This window comes from Carassius carassius, chromosome 38, assembly GCF_963082965.1.
Source record: "Carassius carassius chromosome 38, fCarCar2.1, whole genome shotgun sequence".
Taxonomy (NCBI): domain Eukaryota; kingdom Metazoa; phylum Chordata; class Actinopteri; order Cypriniformes; family Cyprinidae; genus Carassius; species Carassius carassius.
This window is the reverse complement of record NC_081792.1, coordinates 27,640,409-27,654,826: the sequence shown is the minus strand read 5'-3', so window position 1 is coordinate 27,654,826 and position 14,418 is coordinate 27,640,409. Positions and strand designations below refer to the sequence as shown.

Sequence of the window (14,418 nt, the reverse complement as noted above, 5' to 3'; positions counted from 1 at the left end):
CAAGAGTTTTATCCTGCACTCTTTGTAAGAAAGTGTTTTTGGCCACTAGCTTTGTAGATGCGTGTATCACACATTACATGTACACATTACATGCACGTTCTTGCCTTTGACTACAATGAATTTGAAGTAGTGCTTATATCTCCACCTTGAAATTGCCAACTTTTCATCGGACTGCTCCTGACTCGCCATTTCTCCTGCTGCTGCGAATCTCTGTGTAGCTGTTGCGTGTGTGTGACTGTGTGTGTTTGGCGCCGCTGTAAAAACACTGACTCTGATTGGCTACCATGAAACACATGACTCTGCCTTAGCCAATCATAATCGCTTATCTCGTTATTAACCCACCTGCTCACTCGCTGTGTGAGCCAGGGGTGCGTTCGGATTGCATATTAAATCAATGCATAAACGCACCGCATTTAACGTTCAGTAACGTTGACGGCGTTGTAACGACGGGAAAAGTAATTAGCTAGATTACCCCGTTACTGAAAAAAATAACGTCGTTACCTAACGCCGTTCTTTTAAACGCCGTTATTCCAAACACTGCCAACCGGTGTGTAGTTAACAAAAGACTCTTAATGGATGCAGATGCACGTTTGTGATTGTTTTGGTTGATGTTTTTCCCTCATTTTCTCTCTCTCTCGTGTGTGTGTGTGTGTGTGTGTAGCGTGTGCTGAAGGTTTCTACGGTCCTGGCTGTGAGCATCACTGTCAGTGTTTGAACGGTGGAGCTTGTCTCTCGGTCTCAGGTGCCTGTGAATGTCCGGCCGGATTCATCGGGGCCCGCTGTCATCTCAGTGAGTCCCGCACAGCACATGCTCAGAACACACTGTGTATGTGTTTGATCCCCTGTGCTCCGGTGTTCAGTGTGTCCGGCGGGCGTCTGTGTGTCATCTGAGGTCTGGTGTGTGTGTGTGTGTGTGTGTGCAGTCTGTCCCGCGGGCCGCTTCGGACCGGGCTGCTTGCAGCGCTGTGACTGCAGTAACAGAGGTCTGTGTGACGCCGTCTCGGGGAACTGTTCATGTGCTCTCGGCTGGACCGGCTCACGCTGTGAGAAAGGTGATATATATATAAACTCTAGATGTTCATTATTATCTATAGAGTGACTATAGACTTTGTAAAAGAACGTGATCCAAGTCCCATGAACAAAGATCCATCTTTCCTCAAAGGATAAAGATGTTAAATGTTTTTTTATTTCTGTTCATTTATAGTCTAAATGTTTAATTGCTCATGAATCCTTTCTTTTCTTTATATATAATAAAGTACCTACACATATTAATTTGATGTAAAATTTATGAATCAATGTGTAATTATATTATAATGAAACATTTAATTATATATTTATTACATTTATTCAATTATGTAATTAATAATGATCTGTTGTCATATATATATATATATATATATATATAATGTAATTACAAACTAAATTATATAATTTAATTTATTAAATTATATAATTAATAATCAGTCATGTATAAAAAAATATACTGTATATGCACACAAATATAGAAATAATCAATGCTAGTAGAAATTATGTATACAACTAAAACATATACACACACAATATAAAATCATTCTTAATGTTTTTAGGTATAATGATTGAATCATGTATTATTTTATTTATATATATATATATATATATATATATATATATATATATATATATATATATATATATATATACATGCACACACAAATAATTAGATCAATATTTAATATTTGAAAGTATGACATTTTTGTATTTTTATCTGTTTGACTGCGTATTAGTTTTTTGCATTTTAATATTAACATTTATTAAAATGTATTATTTTGATATTATATATATAATATATATATATTGATATAATATATATATATATATTGAAAATTATAAAATGTTATTGAAAAGGATCATATATGCATTAACACACACACATATATAAATCTAAATTATATAATATAATTACGTAATAATAATAGAATTATAATAGTGTATAATTAAATATGTATAATAAACTGTATAATATGTAAGAATATGATGATCTATGATTCAGTATGTGCTGTAAGCGTGTGCATGTGTGTGTGTGTGTTGTCAGCGTGTCCAGAGGGTCTCTTTGGTCCTGACTGTGCTCTTCAGTGTGTGTGTCAGAATAACAGCACATGTGACCGAGTGACAGGAAGCTGTCGGTGTGAGCCGGGATACTACGGTCATCTCTGTCAGCTCGGTGAGATCCACACAGCTTTACCAGCACAGGCTGAGTGTTTGCTGTGTGCTGACCACACGTGTGTGTGTGTGTGTGTGTGTGTGTGTTTCAGCATGTCCTGCTGGTCTGTTCGGCTCTGGCTGTCAGCAGCACTGTGACTGTGTGAACGGGGCTTCATGTCACCACAGAACCGGACAGTGTGTCTGTCCCGCTGGATTTCACGGCTCTCGCTGTGAGAGAGGTCAGACGTGCACCATCTACACACACACACACACACACACACACACACACACAGAGACACTTATACACCACACACACACACACACACACACACACACACACACACACACACACACACAGAGCAATGTAAAGACTGTAGTCAATCTGCCTTATAGCGTCATGTGAGTGATTTTGGGCTCCTCAGATAATAATATAAATAAATAAATAAAAATAATCCAATAAATAAATAAATTATTAAGTAACAATTTACATTTTAAGTCATGTTTTGATTGTTTAAAACTTCAACTAAAATCATAAAAAAATAGACAAGATAAAATAAAATATAAAAGTAAAAATGTAAACCATTTTATATATATATATATATATATATATATATATATAATCAAATTTAATGAATTGAATTTACATATTCAATAATATACACACACACACATATTTCAATAAACTTAAAATGTGTATATATATATATATATATATATTCAGGAAGTCGTGGCCTAATGGTTAGAGAATCAGACTCACAATCGAAGGGTTGTGGGTTCGAGTCTTGGGCCGGCAGGAATTGTGGGTGGGGGGAGTGCATGTACAGTTCTCTCTCCACCTTCAATACCACGACTGAGGTGTCCTTGAGCAAGGCATTGAACCCCCAACTGCTCCCCGGGCGCCGCAGGATAAATGGCTGCCCACTGCTCCGGGTGTGTGCTCACAGTGTGTGTGCACTTCGGATGGGTTAAACGCAGAGCACAAATTCTGAGTATGGGTCACCATACTTGGCTGAATGTCACTTCACTCACTTTCACTTATATATATAAACCTTAAAAATCTTTTTTTTTTAAATAAACAACTTAATACAATTTTACTAAAAACTAAAATGCAAAAAAACAGCAGAATGAACAAAGCTTACTAATGTATTTTTTTGTGTAAAAGATTTCGTTGTCCTCCTCAGAGTGTGAGCAGGGCACCTTCGGTCTGAACTGCTCTCGGTCATGTGACTGTGCGGAGGACACACCGTGTGACCCGGTGAGCGGCAGCTGTATCTGCTCCTCGGGAAAGACGGGTGTCCGGTGTGACAGCGGTGAGTCCAGCAGCACTAATGCACGCTCAGGATGAGATATGTATGTTTTGTAATGTGTGCTGTGTTGACAGCCTGCAGTGCGAGGCGCTACGGGCCGGACTGTGCTCTCAGCTGTGAGTGTGAGAACGGAGCTCAGTGTGACAGCAGGAACGGACGCTGCATGTGTCTGAACGACTGGACCGGCCTCACGTGCTCACAGCGTAAATCTGCTTCACATCACTAGAGAACCACTTTACTAAATCTTCACTTTACTATATTAGCCAAAAACTAAATCAAAATTTAACAACTTAGAACATGAATTGAATATATTTAATATTGTGCATGATTCTGAATCAGGGAATTGAAAGCTTTCGGTTTTATGATGGTCAGTCAATGTTTGTGGATATTTTGTGGGTTTATTTTAAAACAGCGTTTATTTCATTGTGTTTTTGTATATTAGAAAAAATTGCATATTAAAGACATACACATGCATGTTTTTAAATCTAATTAAAGAGATACTATTATAATATTTATTAATCCATTAATATTTCGTTTCTGCTAGTAATTTGTTTCTACTGTATATAGTTTTTGTTATAGATTTTTTTTCCATTTTATAAGGTTTGATTTTAAGATTTCATTTACATTTTAGTTTAAATAATTTTGTTGTTTTTCACTTATATATATATATTTTTTTTTTTACATTTTTGTAATTTTTATTCATTTTTATTAGTTTCTTTTAACAAGTCAGTTTATTTTAATTAATATTTATTTCTGTTTTACTTATTTTAGTAATTAGGTTTAAATGAAAAAAAAAAAGCTAAAATAAAATATGTTTAGTTCATTAATATTGGATTTCGGTTACTGTATCTTTTATATGTAACTTTTTCAATGGTTTAAGGTTTAGTTTTATTCAAGTAAAAAAAAAAAAACTATGAAAAATACATCTAAAGCATTTATTAATCTTAGTTAGTACTGATTCTTACATTTACCAATACATTATTAAAATCAAAAGTTGTATCCATCAATGTTGTTTAATAGACCTGAGCCCAACATGAACTAACAATGTACAGTTGTATTTTAAAGATGAATAAATATTGTAACAGATGTATTGCTCATTGTTAACTGCATTAAATATACAATAGTTAACAAATGGATGGAACCTTATTGTAAAGTGTGACCGTTTGAGTAACTGATAGACGGGTGATTTATTGGCTGTGATTGTGTTTTCTCAGGCGGACCTCCAGATCTGAACTCCAGACGTTCAGAAGAGAATCAGTCGCAGCTCAACGTCTCGTAGCGCTAGCAAACACACAGACACAGAGCTGTTTGCAGGTTCACACCTGGTCCTTCATCGCTCTTCCACGACTCTGTCTCTGTTTCACTTCTGTTGTTTAAAGAGGCTGGATTCACATCTGACTGGACTAAACAAGAGAAAAGTGCCTTTCCATGACCTAACACTCTTGGTCATTGTACTCATTTTTTTTTATAAAATAAAAGTCCCAGATTGTTTACTAATTTGACTCAATCTGTGGTTGAACACAGACTGTACTTGTTTACCTCTTTGACAGACTGTAACATCTGCTGAAACATCTGTGAGGATGTCAGTATTGAACTGTACATGAAGTAAAGTTTCTCAATGTTAGAGATGGTGCTATGATGGCCTTTATTAGAGGAGGACCTGTTTATGTTAATATTAGAAAACATTCGCAACTGATGCCTTTTTAATGCTTTTGATGAATGTTTTGTATAAAGTTTGAAATATTTATGTTTTGTGAAATATACAATTGTAGACGTTTTGCAAACTTGTGAGCGTCTTAAAGATTTTACTTGTGCCTCCCTGGAATGTTTTTAAAAAAAAATATATAATTAATTCAGCAAGTTGTCGAATTTTTATTGTAAAATTGTGGCATTTGCTTATTTTAACATCTCATTTTCTTAAGAAACTTTGTTTGGGTTTAGTATTTACATTTTTTCCTTTCCTTTCTTTTTGAAATAAATTAATATTTTTATTCAGCAGTGCTATATTAAATGCAGTTTATCACAAAAAGTGATAGCAAAGATTTACTTCTTAGAAATGATTTTAGTCATCAAAGAATCCAGAAAAAAGGTTCTAAAGAAATATTTCTGAAGATCATGTGAGACTGAAGACTGGAGTTATGATGCTGAAAATTCAGCTTTGATCACAGGAATAAATAACATTTTTAAATATATACACATAGAAATCCATTATTTTAAATTGAAATAATATCTTACAATATTATGTTGTTTTTATTCCAGAATTTTTGATCAAATGGAGCCTTGATGAGCATATGAGACGATTTTAAAACATTAAAAATCTTCCAATCCCAAACTTTTGAATGGCAGTGTATATACTGTAACATTTAAACACCAATGAAACTTTAAAATATGAAGAACAATTAGGGCAAACCGATATATTATGAATAACGTATTGCTATTGTAATGTATTGCTATTGCATCATAATACTATGTAATCATTTAATCAATATCGGATTTTAAAAAAATGTAATCTAAATTAAATTACAAATATCGTCTTGCATAATCCAGATTACATGTTCAACCAGAATGAGGACCGAGGCACATACTGCAGCTTTCATAAGAAACTGCAAAAGACACAAACAGGCTTTTTTTTTTTCATTGTCATCATTTTATAGTTATCATTTCATAGATACTAGCGCTGTACATGTCTTAATTCAGATTCAAGCAGAATGCATTTAGCAAATGCCTTTTGATGAAAACAAAAGAACCAAAGGCTGGAGTGACCAGGACCATGAATACTCTTATGTATATATATATATACACACACATGTACAAAGGTCAGACTATATACAGATACATCTGACTCAACATACAGTATTTCTCCACAAAGCGTGGAAATGTAGCTTGCCATTGTATACATTTCACAGAATTCTCCAAAATGCATATTCAGTGCAAATAATTGCTCGTTGTAATCGGTCATCATCATCATCATCATCTTCAGGTCAGTCCCAACGAAGGGCAACAAAGAATGGTAAAAAAATAAAATCATATTTCTGTCTTTATCTTTGCAAAATATTAATGAAAAATAATCTCCTCGGGATCTCAAGTATGGTACTTGACGATAATACTTGGACACATCCGTCACCTGTGACCTGTCAAATATGGACTGATAATTACAGATTTCATAGCGATTACACTTTCCCCAGTTTTTCCAAACCATTCCACTCTGAGCTTACAAATAAAAATCCTGCCACTTTTACAAACTACTCAGAGGTCTGGGAAATAATCACTGATATTCACGAAGTCTTCACGAGATATTGCAGATGACCAGACTCTATCAGAGCCTGGAAAAACAGTCAACACGAGAGCAGAAACAGCCTGACGTGGAACAACACTAATGAAATCAAAACATTAGTAAATACAAGACGCAATCTCAAACGCACTGATGAACGCAGCTCTGCTATCAAAAACACCAAACTAAACTAATAACCGGTTATTCACAAAGCTACTGCTCACAGATTTCAGTTCACTAATATTTTGGTGACAACACAATGAAATATGAAGAAATGTTTTCAGATTCAGTACGACTGAAGCTCTATGGACATCACAAAAAAATAAAATAAAACCAACAAACAACAACCTGCAATGCTCTAAGCTCATGAGGCAAGAACATATTCAAATATAGTTTGTCAAGTTTAGTCTTAATACTTCAGCACCATACTAGCACGATGATAGTGTGATAAAATTTGTATGCTTTTTTTACCATGAACTATTTTATTTATTTGTAAGTATTTAGCCAAAACTTTATTATTATCTTTCAATCATTTTATTTTATTTATTTGCCTTGGTGGGTGAATTTCACAAAGAAATTTGCAGGAAATATTTCTTGACCGTAAAATCAATTATAGTTAGCTTGAAATAAGTCTATTTTTAGGATGATTATTTGTGTGACATTATCTCCATGAAAATTAAGTACCGGTATATATTTTTTTCTGTAATGCAAAAAAATAATAATAATAAGACAGTAAACATTGTTAAATTCAAAACATATATATATATTTTTTTACACAGCTGCACATTTCTGCTTTTAAAAGTACTTATCCATTTTAAGTGCATTACTGTAAACATCATACTTGGTTTGTTTGAAATGATTATCTTACATAAATCATCACGCACCTAAAACATTCCTTTAAAAGGGGAAAAGTAAAAGACGTTAAAACTATAAATGTAAATCAATCATCTCTAATTAAGCAACTCCTAAACGAATAAAGTGCAAATCTTTCAAAGACTGTTAGGAATAACTGCACCGTTATTATACAGTAAATCTACGTGGCTCCACACAAACACACAGATGAGATGAACGGACACCAAACTTCAACATTCAGTGGTTTTTAAAGCTGATCTAAGTCATGATTTGACCAATTTATCTCCCTTAACTCCCAAGTTTTGATCCAGATCTTCAGAGTATTTTTAATCACTAGCATGAGGAACAGCAAGCTCATCTTTTTTAGAATATTAAAACATATTTTCAGATATGAATTGTGCAGTAGATGTGAGCTGTGAGCGCATGGATCCCGCTGCATGCTTTCCAAATGAGCCATGCAATTCCCTTGTGCTTGATCAGGGACGGTTTGATTAAACGCTGCACTGCACTAATTAATCAAGGTTTCATTTAAAAAAGACCAAAAGACTGCTTATCATTCATACTGGGTGCACTATGTATACTCGCACGGAGTATGTATATTATACTTTTAGAGCGCAGAGTGAATACACAAAGTGAAGAAAGATACAAGTGCAGATACATGCTGCTCTCCGTGGAAAAGAGGACACAGGGGTCACGTTACTGACGGGATGTGGGATAAATCTTTGGCTTCAGCCACACGTTTCATCACCGGTGCATATACAATAAATGCCCAGTGTCCAGAAATGAGATGAAGAAACTTCCTAACGATGTATTTCTCACACACACATGCAAACACAGACATTCTAGCGCAGTCCCTGAGCTGCTGACACAAACAGGTCTCTGCTCCTATTGGACAGGTGAGACAGTGCCGTGGAAACAGTCTGCTTTCCTATTGGCTAGGAGCATCTGTGACAGGTGAGTGCTGGAGTCCCAGCAGCTTCAGCTACACTGCACACAATATCATCAAATCACTTGTGTTTTGCTACAAACAGACGTAAAATCACAGGGTGATTCAAACAGAACGGTGTCTCACCACTGTCTAGGATTGAACCTTTTTGAATTTTTATGTTAGCAGCCCATTATTTAAAACCATTAGGCTACCACCACCTCATGTTTCTACTTGTTTTTAATCATCGATAAATTTGCCTTATGTGGTTAATGTCATAAAAAAATTGCCACTCATATTTCACCCTAAAATCAGTTACATAAATTATGATATTTTGCATAATATAATTTCAAGAAATTTTTTATTATTACCATGAAACAATTTTGTACAAAATTATAGTACTTATTATTTTAAGACTATTACAATTTTTGTGCAATGGGACAATTTTTATAAGTATATTTTTTTCAGGAGCATCAACAGTTTTTTTTTTTTGCATTACTGTACAATTATTTCCAGTAATAAATTACTTGCTATTTTACTTCTAATATTATAATTTATATTTTTCAAAGTTTTTTTTTTTCAATATTGTGAGACAATTATTTCCAGGAATGCATGACTCTCTTTTCTTTCATCCAAAAAAAATAAAATAAAATGTATATATATGTATATATATATATATATATATATATATATATATATATATATATATATTACTGCAATGCATAATTTTTCAAATAAACACTAGAAATAAAAACTTATAAAATTTAAATCAGTACAACACATATTAGCATGATGTACACTTGATATTTAATTTTACAATTTATATATATATATATATATATATATATATATATATTCACATTAAATTAAAGACCAATTATAGGAAAAATTATCTTAATCATCATGGAATTTGCTAAAAAAAATTTTTTTAATTGTCCTAAAATTCACAAGTAATATAATTTAGTATATCTTCCATTATATAGTTTATAGATATTGATTTTGAGGTGAAATATGACCAGAAAATACTCTCTGATGTTTCTTAACAGTCACTCTTCTTATTTAAAAAACTGCAATGATGGTATTAAATACTTTTGAAGCATGCTTAACCCTTTCAGGTAATTCAATCTATACTTAAACTCTAATAAATCAGGGTGAGTAATTGTAATATGAGTACACTAAACGTGTGCGCAGGGAGTAGGTTCCTGTGGATGGAAGACCTCCGACGCTCGTCTTCAGCAATCACTCAGACAGATGCCCTCCAAAAACCACAACATCTGATGGAGTGATCTGACATCAGAACGTCTGTTAGCAAAGCAGAGACACATGAGAAGCCAGGGCTGTTTTGAGGCTAAAGAGCAGACAGTGAGATGATGCCATGCCCTGTACAGAATAAGGAAAAGCCATTGATTTTTGACCCCTTCCACACAAGAGAGGAGCTGCTCCTAAATGAGTTTTCACAAAGCCGCTCTCTCTGATGTTCTCTTAAAGTGCTTATTGGTTTGCCTGTGCATACTTAATGCAGACGACACAGTGAAGAGCTCTGGGCCGGGACACCTCGATGATGTGAACGATGTGTGCAAACCCAAAAGGATCGCATGAGTGGCTATGGATCACCTATTTCAGCTTGAGCTCTATTTTTGTTATTATGCAATCAATATAAAAAAGAAAAACAAAGAAAAGGGGAAAAACTGAATATTTCCAGCAACCAAGCAAGCATGTTATTTTTTAATGTTTGTAAGCATATTTTTTCCATTTTGTTCTTAGTTACCCTAATGATCTGGTTTTAAAGTACCCATATGGAGTCTCTGTGAGCACTGTATCTTCAATGCATCGCTCTCTATCCTGCATGTCAGTGGCTGTGTCTTTTGTTGTATATTTTGTGTATTTTGTTCAACCCTTGCACTCCAGGGTTTGTGGGTGCTTGCCCGTCTCATGCAGCCGGTACTCATTCAGTAAAAGCTGAAGCGAACGGAGGATCAGGCAAAGGAGGGTTCGGAGCATCCGGTCCAGTCTGGCTCCACACTAGGAGCGGTAGTCCTTTTTATTGTAGGGTTTGTTGCCCAGGATACTGTCCACCTCGTGCACGATGGAGGAGGATAATTTTGGAAGAACCTGTGAAAAGAGTAGCAAACTGAGTCTGGATTCCATGAGTATATACATAAAGATTGAGGTATTTTGTATTTGTAACACTAAAATACTTAGCCTGAATTAAAAAGGCAACAAAAAAGGGTCAATACTTTGACTAAGATTTTCAGGGTTCCCAGACATTTTTACCAATTAAGTTTTTTTTATCTTAAAATGTTAATCTTGCAATGTGGTTTTGCTCCAAGTCATGTGTTTTACATGTGCAAAAAAGTAAAAAAAAAAAAGTAAATATTTGCAAATGTAAATACTTTCTTATAGTTCATTAATTAATTAATTTTTTAATTCTGAAATAAATGATATATATTAGTTTTACATTCACAAACTAATGGTATACTAGTTATATTCAGAATGTGGGAAACCTCATTACTTTAGCTCACAAAAAAAATAAAAATTAAAAATTAAAAAAATCGCTACAACAATCAGCAATTGGCCCTTTGCTAAGCTCCGCCCCCCTGCTCCCGTAGGAATGGAGATTTCCATGAACAATGTGATTTGCTGATAAATGGACTCATAAAGGGATTAAAATCGAACGGATTATTCTGGAAAGCTTGGCATTATACTGTTAAACTGCTGTAACACGATTAAAATGGTAGAGAGCTTGAATCAGAGATGGATGTTTCTTTTTAGCCAACCAAACACAGAAAAGACTCGTCTGATATCCATTAACTAAAACATCTGTGACAGTATTGGTGATTACCAAAATCACTGTTAATGTTTCTGTAATGGTTAATCCACACCATTGTGCAAGCTCTAATCAAAGTAGTGTTTCTGATGCTTAAATATAATTATTGTTGTCATCAATGAATTTTCAGATTTACTGTTTTACAAGAAAGGCAGAAAATAGTAAAGCGCTTCATCTGTTTTTATTCAGATGCCCAATTACAGTTACTGACATTTAGTCCTTAATAAAAAAAATAAGTTTTAATGCTTGAATGTGCTGGCTTAAATTTGTGTATAAAAACAGGAATTGATAAAATGTATTTAGTTGCTTCAGTTTGTTATTTGCCTAATAAATGACAATACAATTTTTAGTTTTAAACAAGTTTTTTTGACAGACTCCTAAAATATTGATGAAATGCTGATATTGCTTCAACTCATTCTGGTTATGTGCTACATAAGTTATATGTTTAGTGTTATTTTCATCTAAATTTAATCATTAAGTGTATGTATTATGCATGGAAATTTATGTTTTTGCAATTTATGTATTGTTTTCATCCTAAAATATTATGTGATATATAAGCTTTTCTTCTCAACTACACTTAAGTTTTTTTATTCCCATGGAAAGTTTCCAACTTTTGGTTTTCTCAGAGCTCATTTTCCCCAATGATGCAAAAGCCAATGCAAAAACTGCAGCACTCTGCATGACAGCAACACTAGGATTGGTCAAGATTGGTTTGAAGGCGGAGCTTAACATTTGAATGACACTTACCACACACTCATGTGCACTCTCACCTGTATTGCTCCTATATTCTCCATGAGCTGGTCTGTGCTGGAGGCTCCGAGGAGCACAGAGCTCACACCTTCATTTCTCAGGCACCACGCTGGAGACGAGCAGCAAATATGTTGAATATACAGCATAAATAATATCATACACAACATATGACACACCCTTAAAGCAAATCCTCCCATCACAAAGAGATAAATGTTATTTTTAAAAGCAAAACATGTATATACAAATTAAGCCCTTTCCAAATTTAAAGCAGCTATTTCTCCCCCTCCTACACACACTAAAGCATCTCACAAAACACACAGCAGTTGCCAGACCACTCTGTTACCATGGCTCCCAGCACCGGGACACACTGAGCGTGCTCGAAATCAGAGCTTTTTTTATTTCACAGTAAGATAAGCGATATCTGCAGGAGCGCAGAGGAGGTGAAGAGGAGCCATGCTGACCGCTGCTGTTTCCTAAACATGGCCCATGCAACACCGCCGCCACACACAGACAGGAAGGACACTCTGTGGGGATTTGAATCCCTCCTGGGAGTTTGTGTGTGTGCCATCTGTGGCACTGTGTGTTGGCACAGCAGTGTTTACTGTACTGCTCTGTGTGTGTGTGTGTGTGTGTGTGCCTGTAATACGGCAGCCATTTGGAAGCATGTTTGTGTTTTTCAAGGCTACACTGTCAAACGCTGCAAATGATATGAAACATTCAGCTCTGATGTTCTTGGTAATCTAACAGTGGATTTTAATGGATTTGAGCACTTTAGCCTCTCACACACACACACACACACACACACACACAATGATAATGGATTTGGAATACAATCATGGCAACACTTAAATATTATTGGTGATATTACATAGTGAATATTACATAGTGATTTTACTATTTTCAAATTTTTTTCTTTTTACTTTTCTAGTGTTTTTTTTTTTCATACAACCTTACAAAACACTACATTAGAAGTTTTATGTCACAAAGTATTTGAGTGAATTAATTCATTCAGATGGTTCATTTAAATCTGGGTTATTAACCAAGTGTTATTACTAAAACGAAAACCATAAAACAACAACAACAACAAAAAAAAAACAATAAAATATTTTTATTTCACCTAACACTTCTCATTTTCATTTAGGGTGTACTGAAATAAAATGGATACAACCTATATAATTTTAATTATTTTAAAATTAAACATTTTAATGTATACATCACCTGAAAGCTGAATAAATAAGATTTCCATTGATTTATGGTTTGTTAGGATTAGGGATGGGTATCGTTAAGGTTTTAACGGTATTACTACTCTTATCGATACTGCTTAACGGTCCGGTACTTTAACGGTATTCTTATCGGTACTTTGTGTTGTGTTACTTTGTGTTGTGTTAGGCAGTTGAAAACTTTGCATTTCTCTGTCTGCACATAATGCACTTTTGAAAGATGCTTTGACAGATTGCTTGTGTCATGAAATTTTTTTTGTTGCACTTATGACAACCAGCATTGTCTGCATCAACTCTAGTGAAGTATAACCACACTTTGGAACGTTTTGCTGTCTTCGCCATCGTCACTCTTTGCATTAAGCGGGAGTTTTCGTACTGTAAGGGACCGTTCACATATCTCATCTAAAAACGGGTGGAAAACGCTAGGCACGCCGCTTTCTGAATTTTTTTCCCAAAAGGCGCTCGGGCACTTGCGCTCCTGAGGAGTCTGCTGTTGCTAAGCAACCATGACCTGCTCTCTCCATGAAGACGCGGAAATTTCAGCAATGGATAAATGGATTTGCAGCACTAAAAACTGCTTGCAGTAGCACTGCTACTAAATTAATTTAAAAATCCACATACAGCTATCAGCTGTTCCTTCATCTTGGCTGAGCTTTCAACATTGTTACGGAAAAGGTGAGGAAGTTACATGACCTGCGGTGCGCTTGCGGCATTCTGAAAAGATGAGATGTTTTTAACTCGATGCGCCTGGAAAAAACGAGCTTGTCGCACCGCGTGCGCGACCGCGTTGCTTCCATTATGAGCCTACATTTGAAATAACGAACTTGAGCGCGCAAAAGACGCGATATGTGAACTGCCCCTTATGCGTGTGTGTGTGCCACGCTATGTTGTGTGTGTGACTGAAAGACAGCCTCCGCGGCGCGCATGAGAGATCTCGCAGATCTCACAGACAAACGTCTTAATATGATCGCACATTAGAAATGTTTGGTGAGATAAAATGTGCACGATAACATTATTAAGAAAAAATACATAGTACATTAATTTTTTCCCCTCCAGTACCGAAAGCAGAACCGATACCGTCAGAT

General features: G+C 35.0%; 2 protein-coding genes across 4 annotated transcripts in view; one reads left to right on the top strand and one right to left on the bottom strand.

Moving 5' to 3' along the window:
• LOC132119211 (multiple epidermal growth factor-like domains protein 6) overlaps window positions 1–4,767 on the top strand; it is a 65,783-nt gene extending 61,016 nt beyond the window's left edge. The window contains exons 30-36 of the mRNA XM_059529003.1: window positions 662–790; window positions 861–1,052; window positions 2,072–2,200; window positions 2,292–2,420; window positions 3,363–3,491; window positions 3,563–3,691; window positions 4,703–4,767. Coding sequence (XP_059384986.1) covers window positions 662–790; window positions 861–1,052; window positions 2,072–2,200; window positions 2,292–2,420; window positions 3,363–3,491; window positions 3,563–3,691; window positions 4,703–4,767 — 902 coding nt within the window. The remainder of the gene's footprint in view (window positions 1–661; window positions 791–860; window positions 1,053–2,071; window positions 2,201–2,291; window positions 2,421–3,362; window positions 3,492–3,562; window positions 3,692–4,702) is intronic.
• Window positions 4,768–10,425: 5,658 nt separating this feature from the next.
• LOC132119696 (voltage-gated potassium channel subunit beta-2) overlaps window positions 10,426–14,418 on the bottom strand; it is a 113,146-nt gene continuing 109,153 nt past the window's right edge. For all 3 annotated transcript variants that reach the window (XM_059529882.1, XM_059529883.1, XM_059529881.1), the window contains 2 exons: window positions 12,134–12,222; window positions 10,426–10,648 (listed from right to left, as the gene is read on the bottom strand). In XM_059529882.1, coding sequence (XP_059385865.1) covers window positions 10,559–10,648; window positions 12,134–12,222 — 179 coding nt within the window. In that variant the 3' untranslated portion in view covers window positions 10,426–10,558. The remainder of the gene's footprint in view (window positions 10,649–12,133; window positions 12,223–14,418) is intronic.